At 36.7% G+C, this 14342-nt stretch overlaps 1 protein-coding gene across 21 annotated transcripts in view; it reads right to left on the bottom strand.

Moving 5' to 3' along the window:
* Positions 1-14342, bottom strand: part of ZMYND11 (zinc finger MYND-type containing 11) — a 124426-nt gene that overhangs the window by 64389 nt on the left and 45695 nt on the right. For 14 of the 21 annotated variants that reach the window (XM_017519257.2, XM_017519271.2, XM_017519263.2 and 11 more), the window contains one exon: positions 12404-12538. In XM_017519257.2, coding sequence (XP_017374746.1) covers positions 12404-12519 — 116 coding nt within the window. In that variant the 5' untranslated portion in view covers positions 12520-12538. Of the gene's footprint in view, positions 1-4054; positions 4171-12403; positions 12540-14342 lie in introns of those variants that run through there. The other 7 variants (XM_037735142.1, XM_037735144.1, XM_037735149.1 and 4 more) reach the window with 2 other exon arrangements.

The raw sequence follows: 14342 nt of genomic DNA, 5'->3' as shown, positions 1-14342 counted from the left end.
ATATATATATATATATATATATATATATATATATATAAATCCATTAAAATACCAGAAGGAAACATTTAATGGTTAAGAGCTTGGACTTCAATATCAGATAGACCTATATTAAAATCTTAGTTCTGCCACTGACTTTGGGGAATCCATTTTACCTACCTAAGGTTTATCTTTGTAGCAATGAGAGTCATGCCCACATGCCTCACAGAGTTGTGAAAATTAAATAATTATATAAAGCACAGTGCTTTTCACAAAATAATGGCTCATTTAATGTTATCAATTACTATAACCCTCCTTCAAACCACTTCTACAGTTTACACAGCTGAATATTATTATTAATATCCCAATTACTATGCCTCACACTAAGATACAAAGATTGAAAAGATACACACCCTACCCTTAAGGTGCTCGCCATTGAAAGGAAGCAGAATGTTCTTCAAACATCCTAAGGGACTGATAATAATGAAATCAAATTGTATATATATTATTAAGGGAACAAAGAGAAAGGAAAATGAGCTTGAATACAATGAGGAATGTCTCAAAATCTCAAAGGAGATTTGAGTTGGATCCTAAAAGAATGGGTATGATTTTGTCCATTGATGAAGGAAAAATGCAAAATGAAGAATCCATAAAGTGCTCAGGCAATTGAGAATAGTCTCATCAGATGAAACAATGAGTAGGGAGATGCTGGGTATGAAAAGAAGACAGAATCAATGTGCAGAAATCACAAGCATTCCTATACACCAATAACAGACTTAAAGAGAGCCAAATCAAGAACAAACTGCCATTCACTACTGCTACAAAGAGAATAAAATACCTAGGAATACAACTAACAAAGGATGTAAAGGATCTCTTCAAGGAGAACTACAAACCACTGCTCAAGGAAATAAGAGAGGACACGAACAGATGGAAAAACATTCCATTCTACTGGTTATAAACAATCAATATTGTGACAATGGCCATACTGCCCAAAGTAATTTATAGATTCAACGCTATCCCCATCAAGCTACCTATGACCATCTTCACAGAACTGGAAAACAATCACATTAAACTTCATTTGGAACCAAAAGAGAGCCCGCATAACCAAGTTAATTCTAACCAAAAGAACAAAGCTGGAGGCATTACACTATGTGACTTCAAACTATACTACAAGGCTACAGTAATCAAAACAGCATAGTACTGGTAATAAAAACAAGATATAGACCAGTGGCACAGAACAGAGGCCTTGGAGACAACACCACACATCTATAACCATCTGATCTTTGACAAATCTGACAAAAACAAGCAATGTGGAAAGGATTCCCCGTTTAATAAATGGTGTTGGGAAAACCAGCTAGCCATGTGCACAAAGCAGAAACTGGACCCCTTCCTGACACCTTACACTAAAATTAACTCCAATGGAATAAAGATCTAAAACACAAGACCTAACACCATAAAAACCCTAGAAGAAAACCTAGGCAAAATCATTCAGGACATAGGCATAGGAAAGGACTTCATGACTAAAGCACCAAAAGCACTGGCAACAAAAGCCAAAATAGACAAATCGGATCTAACTAAACTCCAGAGCTTCTGCAGCAAAAGAAACAATCATTAGAGTGAACTGGCAACCAACAGAATCGGAAAAACTTTTTGCAATCTACCCATCTGACAAAGGGCTAATATCCAGAATCTACAAAGAACTAAAACACATTTACAAGAAAAAAAACAAACAAAGCCATTCAAAAGTGGGCAAAGGATATGAACAGACACTTTACAAAAGAAGACATAGATGAGGCCAACAAACATATGAAAAAATGCTCATCATCACTGGTCATTAGAGAAATGCAAATCAAAACCACACTGAGATACCATCTCACACCAGTTAGAATGGCAATCATTACAAAATCTGGAGACAACAGATGCTGGAGAGGATGTGGAGAAATAGGAACACTTTTACACTGTTGGTGGGAGTGTAGTTCAACCATTGTGGAAGACAGTGTGGCGATTCCTCAAGGACCTAGAAATAAAAATTCCATTTGACTCAGCAATCGCATTACTGGGTATATATCCAAAGGATTATAAATCGTTCTATTATAAAGATACATGTACACGTATGTTCACTGTGGAACTGATTACAATAGCAAAGACCTGGAACCAACCCAAATGCCCATCGATGATAGACTGGACAAGGAAAATGTGGCACGTATACACCATGGAATACTATGCAGCCATAAAAAATGATGAGTTAGTGTCCTTTGTAGGGACATGGATGAATCTGGAAACCATCATTCTCAGCAAACTGACACAAGAACAGAAAATCAAACACCCTTGTTCTCACTCATAGGTGGGTGTTGAACAATGAGAACATATGGACACAGGGAGGGGAGCATCACACACTGGGGTCTGTTGTGGGAGACTAGAGGAAGGACAGCAGTGGACAGGGAGTTGGGGAGGGATAACATGGGAGAAATGCCAGATACAGGTGACGGGGATGGAGGCAGTAAACTTCATTGCCATGTATGTACCTATGCAACAATTTTGCATGTTCTGCACATTTACCCCAGAACCTAAAGTGTAATAAAATATATTAAAACAAAAAAAGAAGAAGGAAGAAATGTCAGGGTCTCATTGTAAAGAGCTTTGTACAAATGCCTTGCTCAGGTATTTGGACTTTATCAATAATGAGGAAATCCAAAGAGAATTGTTATCAATAATGAGGAAATCAAAAGAATTTTAAGAGCACAACAAGGCCTAAAATTTAGAAAAGTAACTGACAGAATTAGATTTACTTAAAGGTGTCAAGAGATAACACCTGAAATAGGAGTCTGGGAAGAGCATCCCAGGTAGAGCATGGGAATCGCAGATCTGAGGGCTGGCAAGAGCTCAACCAGAGCGTAAGGAGAGTGGGGAGTTGCAGGAGGGTATGCAGAAGAGGTAGGCTGAGACAGCAACACCTTTGCCTGGGAATGTGGACTCCATGGGCAGCAGAAAAAGGTTTGCAACAGTGGACCAATCTCATAATGTTTTTGAGAAACATCTCTAATACCAATGATGGGAAGAAACAGACTAGCAAAGCTGGGGGCTGGCAAAACAGGCAAGGAAGTCATAAGGATGAAAATCCAGGCCAGAACAGAGAAGAACAGACAGACTCGAGTCAATCCAGCTGTAGTGGAAAAAAAAGACTGTTTTACTTTTATCATTTCTACATTCAAAAAATTTTGCTATTCCCCTCTCACTACAGGATAAAACTTTCAATGCTACCATTAACAACCCTGCTAGTCTAACTCGTTCTGCCTTTTTATCCACTTTCCCTTAAGCCCTACAGTCCACTGCTTGATCCAGACCGTCTATACTTTGACTCGCCTCTCTGCCTTGCCAAGTCCCATCCAACTACCAAGGCCTATTTCTGTACCCTTCACAAGGCATCCGAAACATTCTCAAATAAGGCCTACAGTGTTGTAAATTGATAAACTCCAATCTGCAGTACTGACTCTCTCCTATTATTTGCTACTACTGGTTTATTCTTTTATGTGCCTTGTATCTTTCCTTCATAGAACTGCAAGGAAATGTGAAATACATGAAAATAGCTAGACAGCAACTCAAGGCAAGGTAAATGTTGTAAGAATTTGGCATGCTGGAAAATACTCACTGACGACTATACTTATTCAGAATCAGTTACTTCTTCTGTAAGGCCATTATTGTTTAAAGTAAAATAAAATAGCAGTACGCCTGCCAATCTGCTTTCATTGTAAGATATGTAAGAAATACTAAATCAATATCGATGGAAATGAGAATACAATAAGCAGTTCTGTGGAGAATCCTTGGGATTACACAAACAGTATAGTATAGTACTAATCAGTTGTGTTTTTTAAATGAACTTATTTCCAAAGAACTTAAGCAATGGCCATTCTCTTCCTCTCCAATAATTCCATTGAAGGAACAGAAACTGACAATGAGACATAGCAAAATTTAACTTACATAAATAAACAGTTCCTGGAAAGTGAGTTTCAAAAAGTTAAAGAATTAATGTGTACCTAGTTGCAACTTCAAATGCAACCTACACACAAAGAGGACTTACAGTTTGGGTTTATGTATATCTGTAGCGACAGGAAGAACTCCAGGAGAACTCAGAAATTTCAATGCCAAACATGTCACAAGAGGTCAGAGGTCACATTTTCTAACTGGGGTTTGACCCTAAAGTAAGCAATACATGTAATTAATTGATGCCCTAATCTGAAATAATCACTTGAATGGGACTAGTCTACCAATCGAATGTTAGTTTAATCATGCTATTCACAGTGTTGATCACCTCTGGAAACACAAAGTTAAAGTTGCCCAAGACAGGAAGGAAACATACAGGTCAACTACTTCAATTGCTTTTTCTAGTAGTCAATAATAAACAAGCTAACCTCCCTCAATCACACAGTCTAGCCAACAATGCCAGTAGAGACTAGTATAAAATCTGTACTTATTTCAAAAGCATGTCTCTAAACTATCTTATAAGCATTACTTAAAATAATTTTAAACCTCTAAAACCAAGTGATGATAGTAGATGTGAGTAATTTGTTTGGATTAAAGATACATGTAACTTGTTTTCATTGGATATTAAAATAGACATAGCATCTAGTGAAATAACATGACAATGAGTTATGAATCATACTGGGAAGCTTTTTTTTTTTTTTTTTTTTTGAGACAGGGTCTCACTCTGTTGCCCAGGCTGGAGTAGAGCAGCACAATCATGGCTCACTGTAGTTTCACACTTCCATGCTGAAGGAATCCTTCCTCCTCAGCCTCCCAAGTAGCTAGGACTACAGGCGTATGCCACTGCACCCAGCTAATTTGATATTTTTTGTAGAGATGGGGTCTTACTATATTGCCCAGGCTGGTCTTGAAGTTCCTGAACTCAAGCGATCCACCCACTTCAGCCCTCCAAAGTGCCAGGATTACAGGTGTGAACCACAACACATGGCCTCATGTTGGGAAATTTAGTGATTAAAAGTTTAAATTTCACTTCTTTTACTGATTTTGTTCTATGATTCTTTATCCTTTATTTCTTGATTTATAATCTATAAAATGAGGGCTAGCATCTTTGGCATAATATTACTGTTAAATAAGTTTCAAAAATGTAATATATCTATTCAAATTACACAAAACTGATGAGTTCATATGTGCTAGCTATAATTTAGCATTTACAGACATTTAAACTGAAAAGAGAAGCTACTATTCCCTGTGCTTATCTTCACACATAAACCTCAACTGACTACTGCTTTTTCTTCTTTATGAAATGACTCATTCGTTTCCATTTTATAATAATTAAACATCACAAAACATCCTTCAATTTCTAAAAATGTAAAATGTTTTGCTGACAGGCCAAAATTTATTTGTGCTTATTTAGCTCTCAAATGAGGTTATCTATAGAACTGTATATTATCATTAAATCAAGTTTATAAATATAAGTCTTAAATCAGAGGGACAGTTTAATTATTAAACAAAAATTAGACAACCATATATACATATTCTGATTTCAGACTGACCCTTTTAATAATTATATTTTTCATGCCAAAATGTTAGAGCTTATTAAAGAAGTTTCTCTAGGGTATGTTTTTTAAACAGCCAAAATATTCAAAACATCTTAGCACTGAATATCTAACTTATAGTACCTTCCCTACTGTCTTCTTGGATACAAGACTAGCAGTTTTGTTTTGTTTTTTGTTTTTGTTTTTGCTTTGAGACAGGGTCTCCCTCTGTCTTCAGGCTGGAGTGCAGTGGCACAATAACAGTTCACCGCAGCCTTGATCTCCCGGGCTCAAGTGATCCTCCCTCAGCCTCTCAAGAAGCAGAGACTACAGGCATGCACCACCTTGCCTGGCTAATTTCTTAAACTTTTTGTAGAGATAGGGTCTCACTATGTTGCCCAGGAGGGTCTCAAACTCCTAGTCTCAAGTTATCCCCCAACCTCAGCCTCCCAAAGTGCTGGCATTTCAAGCATGAACCACTGTACCTGGCAGAAACTAGTAGTGTTTTACAAAGGAAAATTAAAAGAATATGGGGAAAAAGAGACTCAGAACTCTCTTTGGGAGAGATGGTGACAACTAACGATGACTATTGCTATGAACTACCAATTAGATACCATCACAATTAGATGGAACAAACATTTAGAACAGATAAGTTCTCCTATTTTGTTAGAGATTAGAAAATTATTAGTCTCTAAGAATTTAGTTAATTATGAGGATCTGAGACTTAAATCCTTCAAATAGCTACAAATTCTACTTATGGAATTTTTTTTTTCTTTTGAGACGGAGTTTGCTCTGTTGCCCAGGCTGGAGTGCAGTGGTGCGATCTAAGCTCACCACAACCTCTGTCTCCCGGGTTCAAGCAATTCTCCTGCCTCAGCCTCCTGAGTAGCTGGAACTACAGACGTGCACCACTATGCCCGGCTAATTTTTGTATTTTTAGTAGAGACGGGGTTTCACTATGTTGGCCAGGCTGGTCACAAACTCCTGACCTTGTGATCCACCCACCTCGGCCTCCCACATTGCTGGGATTACAGGTGTGAGCCACTACGCCTGGCCGGAATGTCTTTTTAAAACCGCAACCCAACTCTTGTTATGCTAAGAATCCTGTGTTTGAAGATAATACTGCTATTTATTCTGATGTGTCCAGTATAGTACACAAACATGGAGAACGCTCCTTTGATTTGCCTCTGCCAGAGGGAATTTTTTATTGCTTTCGGCTCTGCTTTTGAACTTCAGAAAATATCCTGTCCCTTTAGTAACTATCTTAAAAAAAAAAAAAAAATCACAAGATTGTTGTGAGCTGAAATAACGATAACAGTAACATAGTTTTTAAATCTCCCCAAACCTAGACTGAGTTACCGGAAGAACAGCAAATAAAACAAAATGCCCTTGGACAACATACAAAGTACAACAAAATTAAGTCATGAGAAGTCCTATGCATCCCAATATTTGAGCAGGTGGGAACAAATCTGAACGCTACAATCCCAATTGGTGTTGATACCCTTATGGGAGAAAGAAAGGCACAACAGATACTAATGGAACAGCGGAGAGGAGAGTAAAGTGCCCAAAGGAGCCTCACTGGAAAGCACAGTAGGCCCACTTGATAATAGCATTGCAACTGGACAGGACTTTACACACTCCCATTTGCAGATGACTCATGGTAACTCATGAATTTGTGGTAAATTCTTAATGGGCCTGTGGATACTCAGAATTAATTAGTGACAGCTCCCTTCCAGGACAAAGGCTAGTATTACAGAGAAGCTATGAATAAAAGTAACAAATACTACTGCAGTCAGTTAAAAAGACCCTCAGTATAAGAAAAGGTGATTCCACAAAAAAACAGGGAAAAGAGGGAGAAAAATCTGGGAAATCTCAATTAAAAATAGGCTCTATTTTTAGCACTTTTTATATAAAAATGCTGTAGGAAGGAACTTTAGAGCCATAAATCTGGAAAGAGTATTCAGGAACCACCTTGCCATGACACAACTTTAGGAAAACTGATTTCCAATACAGAGAATGACCAACAGAGAGGACTATGGTACATGGAGCAGAATGACAGTCTGACAGTTGGAAACATGACAGAAAGATAAGCCTACAAAACAGAAAAAAAAACTAGAATCTACTGTCTCTAGACATGAGAAAAGACATGAATAAAATGATATAAGATTAAAAAGCTACAAATCAGAAGAAAAACTCAGAATTCTAAGTTAAACATTTGAAGTAAATAGAAAAAAAAAATCACTTCAGAAGTGAAGACAAAAATGAATATACACGAGATGTTACATAAAAAGAGGTTGCAAAGAATATTAAAAATCAAAAATAAAGATGAAAAGAATTAAATAGAAAAGTACAAACACAGAAGACAGGAAAAGAAAATCCAGCATACTCAGAGAGGCCCCAAACAAAATGAGGGTGTGTATAGATAACAAAATAACATAATCATAATTACACATGGTATATATACTATTTAAGTAAGATTTTCGTATTCTAATAGCTGTGTATTTAATGTTGCATAAAATAATTACATGAAATTCTAAAATTTTATCACAGATGATGTCTTTGAGAACCATGATTCTCACTATGTCAGAAAGTAGATAAAGATTTTAGACAGAAGAGTTAAGTAAATAAAACCCAGTAGCCACAAATTTCAATGAAAAATATCAGCATGAACTCATGAGATGCTTTTATCTTTTAAAAGTATGTTTCATTTCATAACCCTGTCCAGAGGCCTAGAAAGACAGACCCATCCAGTAGCAACATTGAGTAGCCGGGAAGTGCTCTTAAAGTACAATTTAAAACTAAAAGAAACCAGAGCACCTGGGAGAAATCAATGGTTCCAGGTCTGGGGCAGGATATGTACAAGAGGATCTCAAAACATCTTGTTCTATAACAAAGCAGAAAGAAGTCCAGGAGCCTAGGGGCTCCAACTAGTCAAAGACAGCATCAGTAAGGGGTACGTCAAAAATGGACTGAAATATACAAAATGTAATTAAATGCATGAATTCCAATGGGTAATTTGTTTTTAAATCTAATTGGTACCATTAAAGGACGCTATTTTAAAAACTGGTAAATAAAGAGAATGAATTTTCCCATATGAACATTTTTCCCATATGAACCATTCCACAGGGTAAACAAATAGCAGAAGATGGGAAGCTTTGTCCTTATAGGAGTAGTCCAAGTAAAAAAGGAAAGATAAATTAGATGATTACCATTCTGCAGTCCCTAATGAGTTACTGGATCTAGTATCAATTGCTATGCACATCACAAAATGAGAACGACTGACATCATGTGTCTCCTGATAGAACACACAGCTCCCTTGGAAGTTGCCCCCACCCCCAACCCTCCAGATACAGCTATCAATCTCCATGAAATAAAAAGGACTGAGCAACAGGTTAAACTAGACTACAGGGATGCAATTGGCAAAAGCCAGACTGGAAAAATCACAACAAATGACTGGGGTTCTCCAATCAATTCCAAAACAAAACAACAACAAAAAAGTAGAAAAACCTATAGATTAAAAGAACAAAAGCAAGCAGAACTAAACAATTATAAAGAAGTAAACCAGTGTGTTTAGGATGTACCAGGCCAAGAGCCAGTCACCCTAAAGCCCACAACTTTTAATGCTTCCCAAAAACTGTGTGGCTTTTTGTATAACGGTGTCACTCGCCAGTCTAAATAAGAACTGATACTTAATGACTAATATGCATTCTTGACAGTAACTCTACTACAGCCTTCAGTACCTTAGAAAGTTTAAAAGATACCTTTATGTTCAGACTTGACTAAGCAGAACAACTGGACTTCAAATGAATCTAAGGCTTGAAAAGTATTTACCTAACAAGAGTACAGAACAGGAATATTAGGCTTTACAGCAAAGAATCTGACTTCCTGTCACGGTCCAAAGCTACTTCCTAACTTACCTTAGGCAAGTTTAACAAGCAAGGAATTTAATATTAGACAAGAAGCAAAGGCACTGACTGGGTTAGGCAATTTTCTAGATAGTTCTTTCTTGGAACTGCCTAGCAGGGAAATAATGACAAATGTGATTAATGTTATGAAAGTACAGGATGCTCTGATGTGAGCCACATAATAAAAATAAACATGGCATACCTCTCAGATGAGATGAGGCAGAGGAAACACTGGGACCCAGTCTTAAACACTTAACCTCTGATTATTTCTTTCTTTTTTCTTTCTTTCTTTTTCATCTTTAGATGAGACTAATAAAACCAAGGCTATTTGGTAGGTAAATAAATTTATTCATATTTAATTTTAAAACTATGGACCTTACAATATGAAGAAAAATAAGGCTTTGCATCAATTAAGGCTACTCTGATGAAGAAAGGAGATAAAGAATGCTTATCAATAATACATAATGCAAAGTGAGATGTATGCAATCCTGTTAATCTCCATGTCTTTTATCTTTTACTACAGTTTAATGTGTACACATGTACGCACACAGGTGTTGTAATAATCCAACAAATATCTGCCACCCATTACTGGGGGAGTTAATTCTCTTACTCCCAGATTAGAAGGTGACCACATTGGCCGGGTGCGGTGGCTCACACCTGTAATCCCAGCACTTTGGTAGGTTGAGGCAGGTGGATCACGAGGTCAGGAGTTCAAGACCAGCCTGGCCAAGATGGTGAAACTCCATCTCTAATAAAAATAAAAATACAAAAATTAGCTGGGTGTGGTGGCAGGCACCTGTAATCCCAGCTACTCAAGAGGCTGAGACAGAGAAATGCTTGAACCCAGAAGGTGGAGGTTGCAATGAGCCGAGACCACGCCACTGCACTCCAGGCAACAGAGCAAGACTCCATCTCAAAAAAAAAAAAAGAAAAAAAAAAGAAGGTGGTTAACGTGGTGGTCACAGTCTAACAGCTGCATTCACAGCATCCACAGTGGAAGATTCTGATAGCTGCTTAGAGAACATCCCTAAAGCTTCTAGACAAAGATGCTACAGATGAAAAAAGGTTATCTGAAAAACTGAAATAGTTGACATGTTTACATGATTTTTATTTAAAAAGCTGAATCCAAAGAAAAGCATTTTATGTAAACATTCTTCTCTAAGCAATTTCTATATACATATAGTTTTAAAAAAATCTCAACCATAAGAAAATACTGTTTTGTACTGAGTTTTTTTATTAATGTTTCACATCAACATCATTTGCATTTAGTTATCATACCTCAAATTATGTGCTTTACTTAAAAACATAATAATTAAAATAAGGTACTATTTATTTTATTCTCATTGTTCACATAGTATCATCTTTTTTTTTTTCCTTCTACTATCTCACAGGAGCAAGGAGTTGTACATAGTCATCTTTAAAATACTCCAAGGGTGAGTGCAGGGTTGGGGCTGCATATACACTTACCCCTTCTCTAGCTCCTTTTTCTTCTCTCTTAAGTAGCCTTTGAGTTTCTTTGTTCTTTTGTTTTGTTTCAGGACGGGGGTCTCACTGTTACCCAGGTTGGAGTGCACTGTCCTGACCTCAGCTTACTGCAACCTCTGCCTCCCACGCTCAAGCAATTCACCGACCTCAGCCTCCTGAGTGGCTGGGACCACAGGTGCGCACCACCACACTGGGCTTTTGTATTTTTAGCAGAGATGGGGTTTAGCCATGTTGGCCAGGCTGGTCTCAAACTCCTGAGCTCAGGCAATCCACCCGCCTTGACCTGCTAAAGTGCTGGGATTATTGGCGAGAGACACTGTGTCCCGCGTTAAGTAGCCTTTGTAATCTTCTTCACCAGCATACAGGGAAAGGGTAAAAATATATGGAACTTGATTTTGTTACTTATTAGTAAAGTCTCCAAAAATAGCATTTATTTAAGTGAGTTTTGTAAATTACCCGTTCTCCATTTTTACATATAGCATCTAAACAATGTGGAGAGAGGTAAGTATAAATTTTCTCTGAATTATTTTTAAAATTCCAAACATTTAAAAATGATAAATTTAGCTTTATTTCTTTAAAAATACCCAGAGAAACAAAACAAAACCAAGTTCCTAATTGAAGATTCCCTTATAATTAGTATACAACATGTAAATAGAAGATTCATAAAGTACTTTGATTTTTTAATTTGGTATCCTGAATCTGCTTACCCATATAAATAGCTTGAAAAACTGAGGGGTGGGGGTGGATAATTTTCTTCTTTAAAACTGAATGTTTATTTAACATAATTTCTAAAATATAGAGTGAAATTGTTAAAAATTCTGTTAGTGGGCTATAAACTAGTAAGATGTTACTACACACACCATGCCTATCCTATATTAAAATTATTAACGACAATAGGCTGTTTTTAAATAGCTTCACTACATAAAAGCAAGTGATTCACTAAAGTTGTTTTTAATAAAAGAATCTCGAGCCAAGTGCGGTGGTTCACACCTGTAATCCCAGCACTTCGGGAGGCCGAGGCAGGTGAATCACAAGGTCAGGAGTTCGAGACCACCTTGGCCAACATGGTGAAACCCCATCTCTACCAAAAATCCAAAACTAGCTGGGTGTAGTGGTAAGTGGCTGTAACCCCAACTACTTGGGAGACTGAAGCAGGAGAATCGCTTGAACTTGGGAAGCAGAGGTTGCAGTGAGCCGAGATCGTGCCACTGCACTCCAGCCAAAAAAGAAATTAAAAAAAAAAAAAGAATCTCCAAGAGTTAAAAATTTTGATAACTAAAAAACTATTATAAATAGTACGTAGTGATATTTTACTTATCTAATTTTTCTATAAAACTTCTAAACACAAGTTGCTTATATTACTGTGTATGTTTTCCTAACAAATACTCCAGCAAAGCAAAAAGTGTCTTCAGTTCTCCGTAATAGATGTTGATTAGCATAACAGATAAACTTTTTTTTTGGCCTTTCACCCCAAAGTCTTCTACGAAATTTTACAGAGGTTTTTTGTTTAAATTTACTTACTTTGTAATACGGTCAATGTTGGCAATTTGCTTCTGGTTCCGTATAATCTCAATGGCTGCCCAAAGATGCTGGATAGCTTTTGTGTCCGCCTGTCGTCTTTTTGTTAAACGTGCCATGACCTGTTTACTTCTTTAGCTGCAGTAATAAGCAAAAACATAAGGGAAAAAACAGATTACAAAATAAGTAACAGGATCAGCATCTCTCAACTCCTGATTATACAAATGTAGTATGTAGTACTGCCCACATTCTATTTTTTTCTACCATCCACATCACCAGTTACTTCATATGAGGTATCATTCATTTCATTACATCATAAAGAAAGACGTTCTAAAAACCAATAAGTTAAAAAGGTTCTCCCAAGAGGGACAAGTGGTCACTTCATACCAATATACTTTTAAAAAATATATTTATTTTAAAGCACAGAAATACTGCAAGATAAAACTTCACTTGCTGACATTACATTGTTTGTAATTTGATCAATACAAAATGGAATTTAAATGTTGTAACTGTTTAATACTTTGGTTTATTATACTCACGGCTTAAAAATCAAATTTTCTATACATATATCAATATATGAAAACAACATTCTTTTTTTTTAAATCAAACCACGAACATTAAATATAAGAAAGTTACTTCCAGAATGAGATGTTAAAGATTAAGGGACAGAACACTAGAAGGTCACAAATTCGAAGAATGATAACATTCTTGGATTAGGTGTAAGTTTCGGGGGTATTTATTACACCACTAGGAAACAGCATTGCTATTGTATTCAAATTATAGTATTCTAGATGAATTGAAGAAAATTGCCACCACACCTCCCAATAATTTTCCTGTTTTCTCCTGGCAAGATGGGGAACAGAAAAGAGGAGGTTAAACCCTGGATGTCTGATAAGCAACAATAACACAGAGGCTTCTCTTAACTCAGCATGGAGAGACGTGTCTGTAGGAATCTGGTAAGCCTTCTTCATGAATCCTAGCACTGGGAAACCACTAAAACATCCTCTAGATCATACGTGTTATCATGCTAAGTTTAAAATCTAGGTCCTTAAATATACAGTGAACATTTAACCTTCTGAGATACCTGAAATCTCCTTGCTCTTCCCTTTCCTATATTTTAAGTTTGGAGAATGAGGAAGGGAAGCACTTTGCTGTGTTCCATGACTGGCCAAGAGAGCCACAGGAATCTCCTTTTCTCTACCTGTGTTTCTTCACAGCCCACTCAGTTCCCCACTTTTCTCAGACAAACACAAATAAACCCTATAGTTGCTATCAAAACTTATCTTGAGAGAATTGTGTCAGTCAGACTCCTAAAATAAGATGTGTTTGAGAATTACAGAATATATTTTGAACATGTTTAAAGGTATTCCTGAATATTCAAACATTATTACTTCTAATAGTTCCAAGCTGCTCCACAGAGCAAATAATTCAAAAATAATACCAGTATTCAAGTTCTAAAGAAAACTTTAGGAAAATCAGCTGGTTCTGTATAAATTTATACACATAACTAAAATATAATAAAAGTTGTAACTTACAAACACTTCCATTTTACACAGCAACCACTTTAAGAAGTACAAACATTTATCAGTTTAAGTACACCTGTATTGGAGCACCAACTTTCAGAATTTGATATGCCTTAATGGAAGGAATTCATTGATAAGGATTTAACATATGTTAGAAAGTGACATCTAATGGTGAACTGTAATAATACACCTTAATCCTGTGAGATTATACAAATACTCAGATAAAAGCGCAAAGTTTCAGTCATTCTTACACAGTTAAAAATATATACAGTTGCAGGTGATACCCAGGCAAGCAGGGCCTGGAGTGGACCTCAGCAGTCCTACAGCAGAGGGGCCAGACTGTTAGAAGGAAAACTAAGAAACAGAAATAACTTCATCATCCACAAACTGGAAGTTCACTCAGAGACCCAATCTGAAAG

This window comes from Cebus imitator, unplaced genomic scaffold, assembly GCF_001604975.1.
Source record: "Cebus imitator isolate Cc_AM_T3 unplaced genomic scaffold, Cebus_imitator-1.0 Scaffold732, whole genome shotgun sequence".
Taxonomy (NCBI): Eukaryota; Metazoa; Chordata; class Mammalia; order Primates; family Cebidae; genus Cebus; species Cebus imitator.
Note: the sequence above shows the minus strand (reverse complement) of the source record. Positions and strands in the feature narration are given on the sequence as shown.